A 17,249-nucleotide genomic window follows, 5' to 3' on the forward strand; every position below is an offset into this window, starting at 1 on the left:
GAGAGAGAGAGAGAGAGAGAGAGAGAGAGAGAGAGAGAGAGAGAGAGAGAGAGAGAGAGAGAGAGGGGGGGGGGGGGGGAGATTACTTTTGTACACAATAACATCGGTACTTGGGTCCTGTGATCACCTTCAAGAACGGACTCTTGCAGTCCGTCTTACAGTCCGTTCTTGAAGGTAGTCTAAGAGTCTTCTCAAATCCGAAAGCCATTCAATTTGAGACATCGTTACACAGGGTAGTATGCATGGCCCTCTTCTATGGAATGTTTATTTCATCGATCGACTTGTTTTTTCGTTTTTTTTCGTGCAGGTCGGTGTTCCATCCCCGATCGTCCAAGTGGTTGGGCACCATTCTTCCCCCCCCCCCCCGCCTCATCCCAAATCTTTATCCTGACCCCTTGCAAGGTCTATATAGTTTAAATGGCTTGGCACTTTTTTCTGATAGTTCCCATCCCTTCATTACTGAAGTCTATGGTGATGACAAAACTCTAACATTTTCAAACAGAAAGGAAAAAAATGCCAACCGCTGCAAGACTCATCAGTCACAAACTATTAGCGAAGTCTACCCGGGGCAGGAGATGACAGGTGACATGTGTGGCTGAGGAAACACCAGCGATGATCATAACTAGGCTGCACATTGCAAATCAGACACAGACTTGCAAATGGGCGCCAAAACCCCTAGAATTCACACATGAAACTGACATTTTTGTCTGTATGACTAACCATCCTGTGTGATGGGGATTTCTTAGCATCACCTAGTTAGCTTTTTTGACACACTGTACTCCACTTCATATAGTCTAGGGCAGCTGCACTAATGCAGATGTTCCTAATATGTTAATAAAAAAAAAAAAATTGTTAATGAAGTTGGACTCTTCAAGGACAACGAAGAGCCACGTGCTTAACCTAGCCCAAAAGGCGGCCAGGAAACTTACAGCCCTACAGTAAGTATATCACATCTTGACAACAGGGGCCGCAAAACCTTATACGAAGTGTAAGTTCACTCTCATCTAGATTATGCACACTTTTCCTGGACCGCCTCCGTCATTCATCAGGCTGTTGGACAAAGTGGAGAGTCGTGCATGAAGGCTCATCTCTAGTCTTGACCAAGTCTGGTGGGAACGGTCTGAGCATCAGAGCCTGCAACACCGTCGTCATGTTCGTGGTCTTACTGTTGTGTACAAGGTCAACATTCTCAAAGTTCCGCACCTGGCCCAACTCCGTGGACAACCAGTAGTTGATTCCCGTAGCACTAGGCTCACAATCTTCAACAGTACTTGCTGGAAGTGCCTTTCTCAAGAACATCACTCCATCAGCGACCATTCACTCCGAGGCTGACTGGCATCAGGAACTTGTTGGCCCAACAGGTTGATACACGGGAGATCAGGTCAACTGATCACATGAAGGCTCTGACACATAGTTGGCTACACGCTCATCCTCTTCCTTATATCATTGTTACTTAGATTTAAATAAAACTTATTGCTAATGACTGAAATGAACGAGTCTCTAGGGACAGACTTCAGATGAGCTAAGGAAGGATAACAGCGCTTGTTAGCAGTTTCACTAGACACCACAACTGCCAGCCCTAATGACCTCTAGTCTCCACTAAAAACAAAAGAAAGAGAACAGGAAGGAACTGGGTTACAAGTCTTGGTAGAGCACTTACCTCCGAGGCGATGGCGGTGGTAGAAGGAGACGAACATGATGATATCTGCCTGGGCCTCGTGTGGTGGTGTGTGGTGGTGGGTGGGCCACCGTAGCCACCGTCCTCCTGCTTGATGTGGCCCACCCCTGGCCCACCCTCGACCGTGCCCCCACCGCTCATCATACACACCTGTCAGAGCACACACGGAGTACACATACTCGTTCGAGTTACCTTTCTCTTTACATACATTGTTAATACTTATGGGCTGGCTAGACTTTATCCTCTCTCTCTAGTACACACACAGTCAGTCACTACATGTTCTCGCTCGCTTCTCTTTCCTCTAATACTCACACTTTCCTTACTATATCACTTTCACTAATATTGTGAAATAATAATAATAATAATAAAAATAATACATAATAAAATAATAATAATAAAATGTGATATGACTATATACATTTTCTCTAATATTGGTCGATATAAACACATTTTCTCTAATGTTTCTAGTAATATTCATATGTTCACTAATATATTAGTAGTAATGTATACATGTTCTCTAATATTGTATTAATATACACATGTTCACTAATATTAATAATAATATACTCACCTTCAGTTCATAGTGTAATACGTTTACTCCGAGTAATTATTCACTTTCACTAATTTATCATACTAAATATTCCCAATCTGTCATATTCACCACTAATATTCTCAAAAATACTCTGGCATTCATAATTTTTCAAATATACTCACGAATATACTCAAGTCTTAAACTCTCTCACATACATACTAACCTGTTAATATAGACCTGCACATGTATTTTATATAAGCCTACACATATACATTAATATACGCCTACACACATACATTAAATATAAGCGTACATATGAGCTCCATAACGTTTGGTTCACTTCTAACTTAAAATAAGTATTTAACCTTGCTGGTATAGCAGCACGTACAAATATATACATTAATATACTTCACAATTATTTACATTCTCAGCGATATACACTCACAAGTATATTCACACAATAATATTATCGCGCGAACACACACACACATACACCACACACATGTGGGAGGTAAACACCTGCCAGAGTCAAATAGAGAGATCTGGGGGTTGATATCACATCAGATCTGGGGGTTGATATCACATCAGATCTGGGGTTGATATCACATCGAACCTGTCCCCAGAGGCCCACTTCAAAAGGATATCATCAGCGGCATATGCTAGACTGGCCAACATCAGAACCTTTAGAAACTTGAATAAGGAATCATTCAGAACCTTGTATACCACGTATGTCAGACCAGTCCTGGAGTATGCAGCTCCAGCCTGGAGTCCATTCCTAGTTAAACACAAGACAAAGTTAGAGAAGATTCAGAGGTATGTCACCAGACCGAGAACTGAGAGGTATGAGTTACGAGGAAAGGCTACGGGAGCTAAACCTCACGTCCTGGAAGGCAGAGGAGTTAGAGGAGACATGATCACCACATACACAATTTTCAGAGGAACTAACAGGGTGGACAAAGACAAACAATTTAGCACGGGTGAACACAAACAAGGGGACACAGGTGGAAACTGAGTACCCAAATGAACCACAGAGACGTTAGAAAGAATTTGTCAGTGCCAGAGTAGTTAACAAATGGAATTCATTAGGTGGAGGCTGACTCCATACACAGTTTCAAATGTAGATATGATAGAGCCCAGTAGGCTCAGAAACTGTACACCAGTTGATTAATATTTGACAGGCGAGACCAAAGAACCAAAGTTCAACCCCCATAAGCATAATTAGGTGAGCATAAACACACACATACACACACACACACACACACACACACACACACACACACACACACACACACACACACACACACACACACACACACACACACACACACATACACACACAGTAACCTGTGGTGCAGTGATTGGCTCAGTCGGCTCACAACCAAACGGTCCCATGTTCGTATACCAGGCAGGGCGAGGCGGGCGTATGGGCTCCTTACACCCACTGCCTCTGTTCACCCTAGCAGTGATTAGAAACCTGGATGTTAGTCGCCTGATGTGGGTGGCATCCCGGGGGCTGCTCAAATGCTGCATTTGAGCAGCATTTGAGCATGCTCAAATGCATGCTCATTTGAGCATGCATTTGCTCAAATGAGCAAATGATACTGCTCAAGAGCAGTATCCCACGTATACTCGAATATCCCACTAACGCCTTGCACAGCACCAGGAAAATAGCCGCAAGGCGACACATGAAATATGCCGCAAGGCAAAGAAACTAGCGCCCGCAAGGCCACTGTAAATAGTGGGCCGGAAGGTCCCAGAGTCCAAAATAGGGGCAATGTAGTGACTCGTCATTTGCTAGTTTTCTATGAGCTTGAGTAATCTGCCGCCTACTAGTAGACGGTATGATCTCCCGGACTAGCAAAGGCACGTCAAGGCTTGTAAGACTTGTATCTCTCTCTTATATGAGAAAACAATGTATGAAACAGATTGAGAAAACAAGGATTTTAATATATTGATACCTACTGGAGGTGCCAATTGACGGATCTAAGTGAGAAATGAGAGAGGGACTTTCTTATGCCGCACTCACACTCTCTGTACCGGGGCTCTATATGCCCGGTACCTCCCACCCTTGTACCGGGGCTCTATATGCCCGGTACCTCCCACCCTTGTATCGGGGCTCTATATGCCCGGTACCTCCTCCCTTGTACCGGGGCTCAATATGCCCGGTACCTCCCACCCTTGTACCGGGGCTCTATATGCCCGGTACCTCCCACCCTTGTACCGGGGCTCTATATGCCCGGTACCTCCCACCCTTGTACTGGGGCTCTATATGCCCGGTACCTCCCACCCTTGTACCGGGGCTCTATATGCCCGGTACCTCCCACCCTTGTACCGGGGCTCTATATTCCGATACCTCCCACTCCTGTACCGGGGCTCTATATGCCCGGTACCTCCCACTCCTGTACCGGGGCTCTATATGCCCGGTACCTCCCACCCTTGTACCGGGGCTCTATATGCCCGGTACCTCCCACCCTTGTACCGGGGCTCTATATGCCGGTACCTCCCACTCCTGTACCGGGGCTCTATATGCCCAGTACCTCGCACCCTTGTACCGGGGCTCTATATGCCCGGTACCTCCCACCCTTGTACCGGGGCTCTATATGCCCGGTACCTCCCACCCTTGTATCGGGGCTCTATATGCCCGGTACCTCCTCCCTTGTACCGGGGCTCTATATGCCCGGTACCTCCCACCCTTGTACCGGGGCTCTATATGCCCGGTACCTCCCACCCTTGTACCGGGGCTCTATATACCCGGTACCTCCCACCCTTGTACTGGGGCTCTATATGCCCGGTACCTCCCACCCGTGTACCGGGGCTCTATATGCCCGGTACCTCCCACCCTTGTACCGGGGCTCTATATGCCCGGTACCTCCCACCCTTGTACCGGGGCTCTATATGCCGGTACCTCACACCCTTGTACTGGGGCTCTATATGCCCGGTACCTCGCACCCTTGTACCGGGGCTCTATATGCCCGGTACCTCCCACCCTTGTACCGGGGCTCTATATGCCGGTACCTCCCACCCTTGTACCGGGGCTCTATATGCCCGGTACCTCCCACCCTTGTACCGGGGCTCTATATGCCCGGTACCTCCCACCCTTGTACCGGGGCTCTATATGCCGGTACCTCCCACTCCTGTACCGGGGCTCTATATGCCCGGTACCTCCCACCCTTGTACCGGGGCTCTATATGCCCGGTACCTCCCACCCTTGTACCGGGGCTCTATATGCCGGTACCTCCCACTCCTGTACCGGGGCTCTATATGCCCGGTACCTCCCACCCTGTACCGGGGCTCTATATGCCCGGTACCTCCCACCCTGTACCGGGGCTCTATATGCCGACACCTACCCTGTACCGGGGCTCTATATGCCGACACCTCCCACCCAGTACCGGGGCTCTATATGCCGACACCTCCCACCCAGTACCGGGGCTCTATATGCCGACACCTCCCACCCTGTACCGGGGCTCTATATGCCGGTACCTCCCACCCAGTACCGGGGCTCTATATGCCGACACCTCCCACCCTGTACCGGGGCTCTATATGCCGACACCTCCCACCTTGTACCGGGGCTCTATATGCCGGTACCTCCCACCCAGTACCGGGGCTCTATATGCCGGTACCTCCCACCCCTGTACCGGGGCTCTACACGCCGACTCCTCCCACCCCTGTACCGGGGCTCTATATGCCGACTCCTCTCACCCTGTACCGGGGCTCTACAAGACGACACCCCCCACCACTGTACCGGGGCTCTACAAGACGACACCTCTCACCCCTGTACCGGGGCTCTATATGCCGACTCCTCTCACCCTGTACCGGGGCTCTACAAGACGACACCTCCCACCACTGTACCGGGGCTCTACAAGACAACACCTCTCACCCCTGTACCGGGGCTCTATATGCCGACATCTCCCACACCATGTACCGGGACTCTATATGCCGACATCTCCCACCCCTGTACCGGGGCTCTACACGCCGACTCCTCCCATCCCTGTGCCGGGGCTCTATATGCCTACACCTCCCACCCCTGTACCGGGGCTCTATATGCCTACACCTCCCACCCCTGTACCGGGGCTCTACAAGCCGACACCTCCCACCCTGTACCGGGGCTCTATATGCCTACACCTCCCACCCCTGTACCGGGGTTCTATATGCCTACACCTCCCACCCCTGTACCGGGGCTCTATATGCTGGTACCTCCCACCCCTGTACCGGGGCTCTATATGCCTACACCTCCCACCCCTGTACCGGGGCCCTATATGCTGGTACCTCCCACCCCTGTACCGGGGCTCTATATGCCTACACCTCCCACCCCTGTACCGGGGCTCTAAAAGCCGACACCTCCCACCCTGTACCGGGGCTCTATAAGCCTACACCTGCCGCTCTGTGTACCGGGGCTCTACACGCCGATACCTGCCGCTCTGTGTACCGGGGCTCTATAACCCGACACCTGCCGCTCTGTGTACCGGGGCTCTATAACCCGACACCTGCCGCTCTGTGTACCGGGGCTCTATAACCCGACACCTGCCGCTCTGTGTACCGGGGCTCTATAACCCGACACCTGCCGCTCTGTGTACCGGGGCTCTACACGCCGACACCTGCCGCTCTGTGTACCGGGGCTCTACACGCTGACACCTACCGCTCTGTGTACCGGGGCTCTATAACCCGACACCTGCCGCTCTGTGTACCGGGGCTCTATAACCCGACACCTGCCGCTTTGTACCGGGGCTCTATAACCCGACACCTGCCGCTCTGTGTACCGGGGCTCTACACGCCGACACCTGCCGCTCTGTGTACCGGGGCTCTACACGCTGACACCTGCCGCTCTGTGTACCGGGGCTCTACACGCCGACACCTGCCGCTCTGTGTACCGGGGCTCTACACGCTGACACCTGCCGCTCTGTGTACCGGGGCTCTACACGCCGACACCTGCCGCTCTGTGTACCGGGGCTCTACACGCTGACACCTGCCGCTCTGTGTACCGGGGCTCTATAACCCGACACCTGCCGCTCTGTGTACCGGGGCTCTATAACCCGACACCTGCCGCTCTGTGTACCGGGGCTCTATAACCCGACACCTGCCGCTCTGTGTACCGGGGCTCTATAACCCGACACCTGCCGCTGTGTACCGGGGCTCTACACGCCGACACCTGCCGCTCTGTGTACCGGGGCTCTACACGCTGACACCTACCGCTCTGTGTACCGGGGCTCTATAACCCGACACCTGCCGCTCTGTGTACCGGGGCTCTATAACCCGACACCTGCCGCTCTGTACCGGGGCTCTATAACCCGACACCTGCCGCTCTGTGTACCGGGGCTCTACACGCCGACACCTGCCGCTCTGTGTACCGGGGCTCTACACGCTGACACCTGCCGCTCTGTGTACCGGGGCTCTATAACCCGACACCTGCCGCTCTGTGTACCGGGGCTCTATAACCCGACACCTGGCGCTCTGTGTACCGGGGCTCTATAACCCGACACCTGCCGCTCTGTACCGGGGCTCTTGGTCAGAAGGTAACTTGCAGTGTGGTGACCGTAGAGAACTGGACAACCTTGAAGACGGTAGTTGACTTTTGGGAAGGGGTTAGCGGCCTGGCTGGCCACCAGGGCCAGTTGTGTTATGCTGCGACTCTCACCTCATCTTCCTCACGTGTGGGGCTTACCTCTTGGCACACACCTGTCTCCACACCTGACTATAACCTGGACTTTGTACAGTCTCAACCACACCCATCTACACCCAGCACTTCTTGCCTCAGTCACCATCTAAGATAAACAAGGCTCACCATCTCCTCTACTGCAGAACATAGCTTTCCATCTTTTTGTTACTATTTGTATACATCTCTTTTATCGTCTTTATCCCTCCCTGTCTCACTTTCTCGTAATAGATCTCATGAGAAAAATCTCTAATGAGAAAATAGAATTTATTATCATAATCAACCCCAAAACTAAGGTATAGAGTTAAGACTCACAAGACAAGCTGGACAGCTAGCAGGAGAAGAAAGACATGACCGCTCCCAGGGACATGAAAAGTGTTCACGAGTGAGAATCGCTTAAAAACTCTTCGCTGAAAAAACTCGCTGAAGTGAACCCCGGAGGGAGCTGACCGTAGAGTTGTAAGCGAGGGAATTTACCTTACTTCCAAGGTACCTGGAGCTTTGCAATTACTTTATTCACTCTCGTATTCTTGAAGATATCCTCACAGTATACCCAAAATTTGCCAGTGCAGGCTACTAAACATATGGCTCTGTATGACTAACCATCCTGCGAGATGGGGACTTGTATTACCACTGCTGCCTTATTCAATCTTGTGTTGATGATATCCTCAAAATGCATCCGGAGTCTGCCAGTGCAGACTGCTTATCACATGCCTCTGTATGACTAACCATCCTGTGTGATGGGGATTTTTTAGCATCACCTAGTTAGCTTTTTTGACACACTGTACTCCACTTCATATAGTCTAGGGTAGCTGCACTAATGCAGATGTACCTAATGTATTAATAAAAAAAAATTACTACTGATCGTATAAAAAGCTATGATTTGTTCAGATCTGAAACCTATATCTATGGGCAGCACGAAACGTCCACTAGACTGTGCGACACAGTGGTTGCCAGGATCAGGTTGGGTTACCGTTACCTGTGGCAGGTGGCTACAGGTGACGGGTCTCCCAATCCTGAGCATTCCAGTTGCAAACTCTGTGAGCAGGAACTGCGGCATGATCTCCCACACTACATCACTGAATGCCCAGTTACGAGACCCGTTGGCATGAGGTACCTGGAGCTTTGCAATTACATTATTCACTCGTGTTCTTGAAGATATCCTCATAATACAAGTGTGCCAGTACAGATTGCTCACCACACGGCCCTGAATGACTACCTCTCCCACAAGGTGGGGCTCTTTAGTGTCACTTAGCTTCCTCTTGACACACACACTGTGTGTTAATCCCACTGCCCCACACTTGTATTGTACCAGCTTGCGCTACCTTTCAGACAATTATTTCTTACGGATAGATATACCTCCATCACAGATAGTTCCTTGCGATTGAGAAAATCTAATTTTCAAATATTTTAGAATTTTAGAATGTCTCTCCATAGTCTGCACTTCATCTAAATAAATAATGGTCTGATGTTTTCTTCACGGGAGTTATTTCTGAGTGTTTGTATTAGTTTAGTCTCCCGTGTCTTCTTCCCCCACCATGTTGTCATTTATGTATTAATTAGGAAATCAAACTTGTAGAGCGTATTATAAATGAGGCCTTACCAAGGCGGCACACCCAGCCAGTGTGGACACTTACGCGGTGTGCTGCACACTTAGTCAAGGTATATTGTCTAGTCTTCAACGATTGTTAACAATTTTGAGGATATTTTAAGTGACAAACTTACCAGTCACCACACCATACTTCAGACTGTCCTCATACACCATCTCTTTGTCCTCATACCTCAGTTCATGCTCTGTCATCATACCCCAGCTCCTTCTCTATCCTCATATCCCCGCCACTTGTCTATCCTCATATCCCAGCCACTTGTCTATCCTCATATCCCAGCCACTTGTCTATCTTCATATCCCCGCCACTTGTCTATCCTCATATCCCAGCCACTTGTCTATCCTCATATCCCAGCCACTTGTCTATCTTCATATCCCCGCCACTTGTCTATCCTCATATCCCAGCCACTTGTCTATCCTCATATCCCAGCCACTTGTCTATCCTCATATCCCCGCCACTTATCTATCCTCATATCCCAGCCACTTGTCTATCCTCATATCCCCGCCACTTATCTATCCTCATATCCCAGCCACTTGTCTATCCTCATATCCCAGCCACTTGTCTATCCTCATATCCCAGCCACTTGTCTATCCTCATATCCCCGCCACTTATCTATCCTCATATCCCCGCCACTTATCTATCCTCATATCCCAGCTCCTTGTTTTTTTAATGTTGCCGCCGAAGGGGGCTAGTTTATTGTGCACCCCATACTCATCCTGTGAGCGGTAGCGCAAAAGCATTACAGAGGGCACAAAAGGTCTTTATCAGACCTCATCTTAGATTATTACATAAACAATTTCTTCAATCCTTCACACCGTATAGTTACATGTCAGCAAGTTACAGAGAAAGTGCTATTTCAAGAGCTACATATTTACAGTAAGTTATCATACATTAGTGGTAGGTCTTATCGCTAATACATAATAGTTTGGCCAATGGAGATATTACAGAGTCATAGGGGAGCTTCTGTTTATTATTAGTCTTCACAATACACTACTTGTTTCTTAATCTCATATGTCGTTTATCTACTGGAAGCGAAATATGGATACAGTGCAAGGATTTCAGGTAATTTATCCATGGTAATAAGATAGGTTGCCATATCATACAGAGTAAGCTTAGATCTATCTCTAAATGGCTCAATTTTACTACAATCCAAGATATAGTGTTCGAGTGTGTCCCTGTCTTTGTCCACACACTTTACACTTTACTTCATCTAGATCCCTATACAAGCCGAACTGCCAGAGATACTTGTAGCCAAGTCTTATACGAGCTGTGACGACATCTGTTAGTCTACTGACTTTGTTACTTGCCCCATACACATGTTTTACTTCACACATTTAATTGTGATGAACAATGGACCTGCTAGTTCCAGTTTGCACTGTTCTACTTTCTTCAAATCCATCCAGGAGTTCTCGTCTAATGACACTTTTAAGGGACCTATTTGATAACTCAAGATTCCATTCAATACTGTCTTTATTTACTGCAGCCTTAGCAAGGGCGTCAACTTTGTCATGTTCCTGCATGCCAATGTGAGAAGGAATCCACAACATTTTTATATTTACCCTCTTGCTAAGTATTCTTACATATCTACGTCTAGCTTCCAAGACAAGCACGTTATTACTTGATTGCAAACTGTTTATTGCTCGTAGTGAGGAAAGGGAGTCGGAAATAATTAAGCTGTCTACTTCAGTGTTGTCAATAATTTCGAGTGCTCAGTATTGCTACCAACTCAGCTTGCATTGTAGACGCCCAGTTACTAATTCTTATATTCCTTTGAATTGTGCTGCCATCGGGCTGATGAGCAATAACAGCACTTCCTGCCCTCCCTGTAGCTGTATTGAGTGATCCGTCAGTGTATATGGTCTGTGGTTTTCAGCTTGTATATTGTGAATGTGCTCTATGGTGCTTAATTTAGCAGCAAGCTGAGCATGAGGGTTGTTTGTGATTAGTTTCTTGGTGGGGTATGCAGGGGTCAGGATGTCAAAAGGTACTATCTGCCAGGGTGGAAGGAAGTGCTGTACTCTTTCATCTGTATATACATCGTGCAGTCCCATCATTTTAATATGAGTGGCTGTTCTTTGAATCCATTTAGACTCGCTAGTTCCATTTCGTATGTGTTCTAACAGTGCAACTGACACAATGTTGTTTTTGTTATCACGCAGAAGCTTTAGTCCCATCCTAAGATTAATTTCAAATATTCTATCTCGAATGCTAAGTATATTTAATTCTTTCCGCATGTTGAGAACTTTGGTAGTTATAGGACAGCCAAGAATAATTCTGAGTGCCCTAAATACGGTGTTAATATTAGAATAGAAAAAATGATGTACTTAGCATATATAAGGTCTCTGATAGACTATCATGCACTAGCTTTAGTCCTGCAAAATAGCAAAAGTATTGATAGACTGGAAAAAATGCAAATTGAAGCACTCAGCTCCTTGTCTATCATCTTATCCCAGCTTCTTGTCTATCATCTTATCCCAGCTCCTTGTCTATCATCTTATCCCAGCTCCTTGTCTATTACTTATCCCAGCTCCTTGTCTATCATCTTATCCCAGCTCCTTGTCTATTACTTATCCCAGCTCCTTGTCTATCATCTTATCCCAGCTTCTTGTCTATCATCTTATCCCAGCTCCTTGTCTATCATCTTATCCCAGCTCCTTGTCTATCATCTTATCCCAGCTCCTTGTCTATCATCTTATCCCAGCTCCTTGTCTATCATCATATCCCAGCTCCTTGTCTATAATCTAATCCCAGCTCCTTGTCTATCATCATATCCCAGCCACTTGTCTATCATCTTATCCCAGCTCCTTGTCTATCACCTTATCCCAGCTCCTTGTCTATCATCATATCCCAGCTCCTTGTCTATCACCTTATCCCAGCTCCTTGTCTATCATCATATCCCAGCTCCTTGTCTATCATCATATCCCAGCTCCTTGTCTATCATCATATCCCAGCTCCTTGTCTATCATCATATCCCAGCCACTTGTCTATCTTCATATCCCAGCTCCTTGTCTATCACCTTATCCCAGCTCCTTGTCTATCTTCATATCCCAGCTACTTGTCTATCATCTTATCCCAGCTCCTTGTCTATCATCATATCCCAGCTCCTTGTCTATCTTCATATCCCAGCTACTTGTCTATCATCTTATCCCAGCTCCTCTCCTTTCCTGACATCCTAACACTTATGCTGTCTTTACATCCTAGCTCCAAGTCTGTCCTTATGTGTCGTGTCTCGATGTGTTGCAGACATGTTGAGAAAGTGCTTAAGAAGTGTTGAAGATCTCAGCTGTTGAGTCGTATTGCAGTAGAGATCCTAGACGAGGCTTTGCGACAGTCATGGGGCCAACTTGTGTCGGGATACTGAGAGTGTGTCGTCTAAGATAGACTCCGGCGCTCTCTGGCAGATGTGGTTATCCAGAGTGTGTGTGTGGAATCTATGTACTCACGTCTGACCTCAGGGAGTGTGTTTGGAGTACGTAAATGTAAGTGTACTCACCTAGTTGTGTTTGCAGTGGTTGAGCTCTGGCTCTTTGGTCCCGCGGCGTGGCTGCGGGACTGTGAAGTCCTGTACACACTGGGTCAGTGTGTACAGGACTGATGGGTCCTGTGTAGTGATGGGTGAGTGTGTACAGGACTGATGGGTCCTGTGTAGTGATGGGTCAGTGTGTACAGGACTGATGGGTCCTGTGTAGTGATGGGTGAGTGTGTACAGGACTGATGGGTCCTGTGTAGTGATGGGTCAGTGTGTACAGGACTGATGGGTCCTGTGTAGTGATGGGTGAGTGTGTACAGGACTGATGGGTCCTGTGTAGTGATGGGTCAGTGTGTACAGGACTTATGGGTCCTGTGTAGTGATGGGTCAGTGTGTACAGAACTGATGGGTCCTGTGTAGTGATGGGTGAGTGTGTACAGGCCTCCAGTGTAGGTACCACTGTCTCACAGTCTCCATTATATTTCCTAATATAATACAAATCAAACTGTATTTACTAATCTAAACGTTTACAATGTGTTTATATTGTATGTGTGTTTAACTGAATCGTTGAACGACTAAAAGAATAATATCATAAACAAATAATTTGGAAATTAAACATATGTAAACCAGGTATACTCTGTAAGTGGTAATTAAACGACAAATTATATCCAGGGGAAACAAAAGTATATTTCCTTAGAGTATATATTATGACAATTTGTATTCTTTGCAAACATGATTTTTTAAACATTACAAAATTTTAAGCATCAAGCATTATTAAATATTAAACTAGGCAGCATTGGGATACCATTCCACCTTAAACTTGTGAGCATTAAAGACACTGAAACACTTGTTCACTTTTTAATTAAAGAAGTATATGTTTGTGGTGAAATATTAATGTAATTTTTTTAACTTTGTGTATTCAAATGTATTAATGTTTCAGGCGGGGACGACCACCTGCCCGCCAAACACACACCGAAACTACGACGTTGGTACAACGTTCGAACAAGTTTTAACACCTCCTAACCAGTTATAACAACCAATATAGCAAGTTGTAACAACGTTCAAATACGTCATAAACACATTAAGCCAAAATGTAACAACTTTATTACAAGTTGTAACAAGCGGAAAATAGAGACAGTTACGGTTTGTGTTTCCAGGGTGGCGTTGTTGTCGTTGATGACTTTAACTTGTGCGTTTTGGAATGGAATGGAATGGAACTATCAGGAGAAAGCGCCAAGCCATTACGACTATGTAGCACTGGGAAGGGGTCAGGATAAGGATTTGGGAATAGGATGGAAGGAAGGAATGGTGCCCAACCACTTAGACGGTCGGGGGATTGAACGCCGACCTGCATGAAGTGAGGCCGTCGCTCTACCGTCCAGCCCAAGTGGTTGGGCGTTTTGCAAGCTTGCGACTGGACCGGTTACCATACTTTAGAATGGGAGTCTTCACGGTACTCACATAGTTGTGCTGGCAGGGGTTGAGCTTCGGCTCTTTGGTCCCGCCTCACAACTGTCAATCTGGTAAATAGGTTCCTAAGCCTACTGGGCTCTTATCATATGAACATTTGAAACTGTGTATGGAGTCAGCCTCCACCACATCACTGCCTAATGCATTCCATTTATTGACTACTCTGACACTGGTCGGTTACCCTGATGGTACTCGACCTCTGCTGTTTACTGTTGTGATGTTATACTGGAGTATACCTGGGAGGAGCCGCTGAGCAGCTTCATGTAGCTCTCCATATATACTGTAGAGATGATGTGCACTGTGCATCGCTCTGTAGAGCCTTCATGAAGCTCTACAGTCCTCCACTCTCCGCAGCTCCTTTAGCGGGAGTTATAATGATTTACTTTTGTCATGTCAATACCCAAGACAGTAGGCTCCTTGTGAAACATCGACTCTACAACAGCTTTTAAACATTTCAGACTTAATTTTGTCTTGTTTTGGGGCATCCTACTTCAGCTGCAGACTGCAATTGAGGTCTAACGTATGTTGTGCGTAATCTTGTTTAGCATGTCTCGGTCCTCATACATAAGATATCATAACTGCCCACACCAGTGTTGTCTGTCATCTCGTCAGGTGAACCCGTCCGCGGGCTGAAGTGACTCGAGTGTAAGAACTGCCGCCCTGGTTAGGCTCCTGGATATTCGGGTTGATATTTTTAATGCTCTGAAGGCTCTTTAAGGTTCCTCTAATATTATGTTGAAATATATATATATATATATATATATATATATATATATATATATATATATATATATATATATATATATATATATATATATATATATATATATATATATATATATATATATATATATATAAATGTTTGTAAACTGGCAACCGTTACGGACAAATTTATTCTCAAATTATTATAGTATATTTTATTATATATATCGAGGCTTTAAAATAGCCACCAAAGTCCCTGGATAACTCGTTTTCTTTGATAAGCTCTAAGTCCAAGGTTTCCTTTAATGTAAAATTCTGGGGAGTACTCAAGCGCGCCAGAATTTCACATTTCACGTTTTAGGAAGAAACATTAATATATAAACATAAACATATGTTTATAATATATAAAACATAAACATAAATACAAAAAGTTAAAAAAATTACATTAACCTTACCCCTAACCACGGATTGAAAGCACAGTAATAACACTAATTACGAAGTGCATTTTGAGGTGATTACAAGGAGAGAACATTACCCCCCTGAATAACTATCTACGGGCTCACCATAGCCCGTGCTACTTGGAACTTTTTGTTCCAGGTAGCGAATCTTTAACAACAACAACAATAACATTACCCCTGAGGATACCTGGGTATTTGACCTGTATTATTTTATGGTGATTGTTATTTATGATCTTTACTAGATACATTTATTTGTCAGATTTTAAGAGTGAAAGAGAGCATATTGACTGTAAGATGGTTGGAGAGTCTCCGTGGCGTAATGTTAAGACACTCGCCTGGCAGTTCCGCGAGCGCTATGTCATGGGTTCGTATCCTGGCCGGGGAGGATTTACTGGGCGCAAATCCTTAACTGTAGCCTCTGTTTAACGCAACAGTAAAATGTGTACTTGGTTGTAAAAACGATTCTTCGCGGCAGGGGGTCGTATTCCAGGGACCATAGGATTAAGGACTTGCCCGAAACGCTCCGCGTACTAGTGGCTGTACAAGAATGTAACAACTCTTGTATATATAAATAAAAAAAACTATTTAAATTAACCAAAAAAAATGTAAAGTTCTCTCTGCTGCACATACAGAGAAAACTCACATCAAACGGATATCATCAGCGGTATATGCTAGATTGGCCAACATAAGAACTGCCTTTAGAAACTTGTGTAAGTAATCTTCAGAACCTTGTATACCCCTTATGTCAGACCAATCCTGGAATATGCGGCTCCAGCCTGGAGTCCATACCTAGTTAAACACAAGACAGTGATGTGGTGAAGGTAGACCTCATACACAGTTTCAAATGTAGACATGACAGAGCCCAGAACACCTAGGAATTTGTACACCAGTTGACTGACGGTTGAGAGGCGGGACCAAAGAGCCGAAGCTCAAGCCAGCACAACTAGGTGTGTTGATCATTTAGTGAGAGGTTGGACAAGAGCGAGAGGAACCCATCGTCGTGGAGTAATATCCAGGAAGTGCCAATACCTCAAGTATTCTGGACGGCTATCTGGCTTGCAGAAGTCTTTGGTATGTGAAGGGGGCCTGTTGTATCCTGTGTTGAAGTTCTTCACAGTCATGAGCACTAACAATGGTTACCAACGGGTGTTGTGCGCAGTAGACGTGATTACTTCTGCATGGATCCTAATAAACCCCAGCGGCGTCTGTCTTTGAAAAGACTCCTTGAGAGAGTTCGTGTAGAGGTTTCTGAACCAAGGTCCTTTAAATGTCCTACAGTGTGACCGTTTCGGAGGGGCGTGTGGGCGTGGTGTCTGGTGGCGCCGCTGTTGCTCGGACCCTCGTACAGGTGCTAGACGCTATACCTGCCCAACTGCAGCAATGTTAATTATCAAATGACAAAAAACGGTTGATGTGAAAGACGAGAAAACATTGTTTGGTGTTATGTCCTTCAGGATTTTGTAGACTTGGTGTATTAAAGACTGTCTTCTAGTGTATTAAATTATGAGTTCTAGCACAATGAGAAAATACTGAAGACGTTGGATTGGAGTGAACCGGCGTACCTGGACTCCTCAAAGTCCAGGTTCTACATCGTTTTCCCTGTCAAGGTACGAGAATATTAATTATAAAACGGCATCCAACTGGAATGCTAATTTGGAGACTTATAACGCAGGACTTATAAGG

At 46.4% G+C, this 17,249-nt stretch overlaps 1 protein-coding gene across 3 annotated transcripts in view; it reads right to left on the reverse strand.

The window, feature by feature from the left end:
* LOC123755869 (steroid hormone receptor ERR1) overlaps positions 1 to 17,249 on the reverse strand; it is a 203,873-nt gene that overhangs the window by 146,079 nt on the left and 40,545 nt on the right. For all 3 annotated transcript variants that reach the window (XM_069300146.1, XM_069300147.1, XM_069300145.1), the window contains exon 2: positions 1,661 to 1,828. In XM_069300146.1, the coding sequence (XP_069156247.1) occupies positions 1,661 to 1,822 (162 nt within the window). In that variant the 5' untranslated portion in view covers positions 1,823 to 1,828. The remainder of the gene's footprint in view (positions 1 to 1,660; positions 1,829 to 17,249) is intronic.

This window comes from Procambarus clarkii, chromosome 43 (genome assembly GCF_040958095.1).
Source record: "Procambarus clarkii isolate CNS0578487 chromosome 43, FALCON_Pclarkii_2.0, whole genome shotgun sequence".
Classification (NCBI taxonomy): Eukaryota; Metazoa; Arthropoda; class Malacostraca; order Decapoda; family Cambaridae; genus Procambarus; species Procambarus clarkii.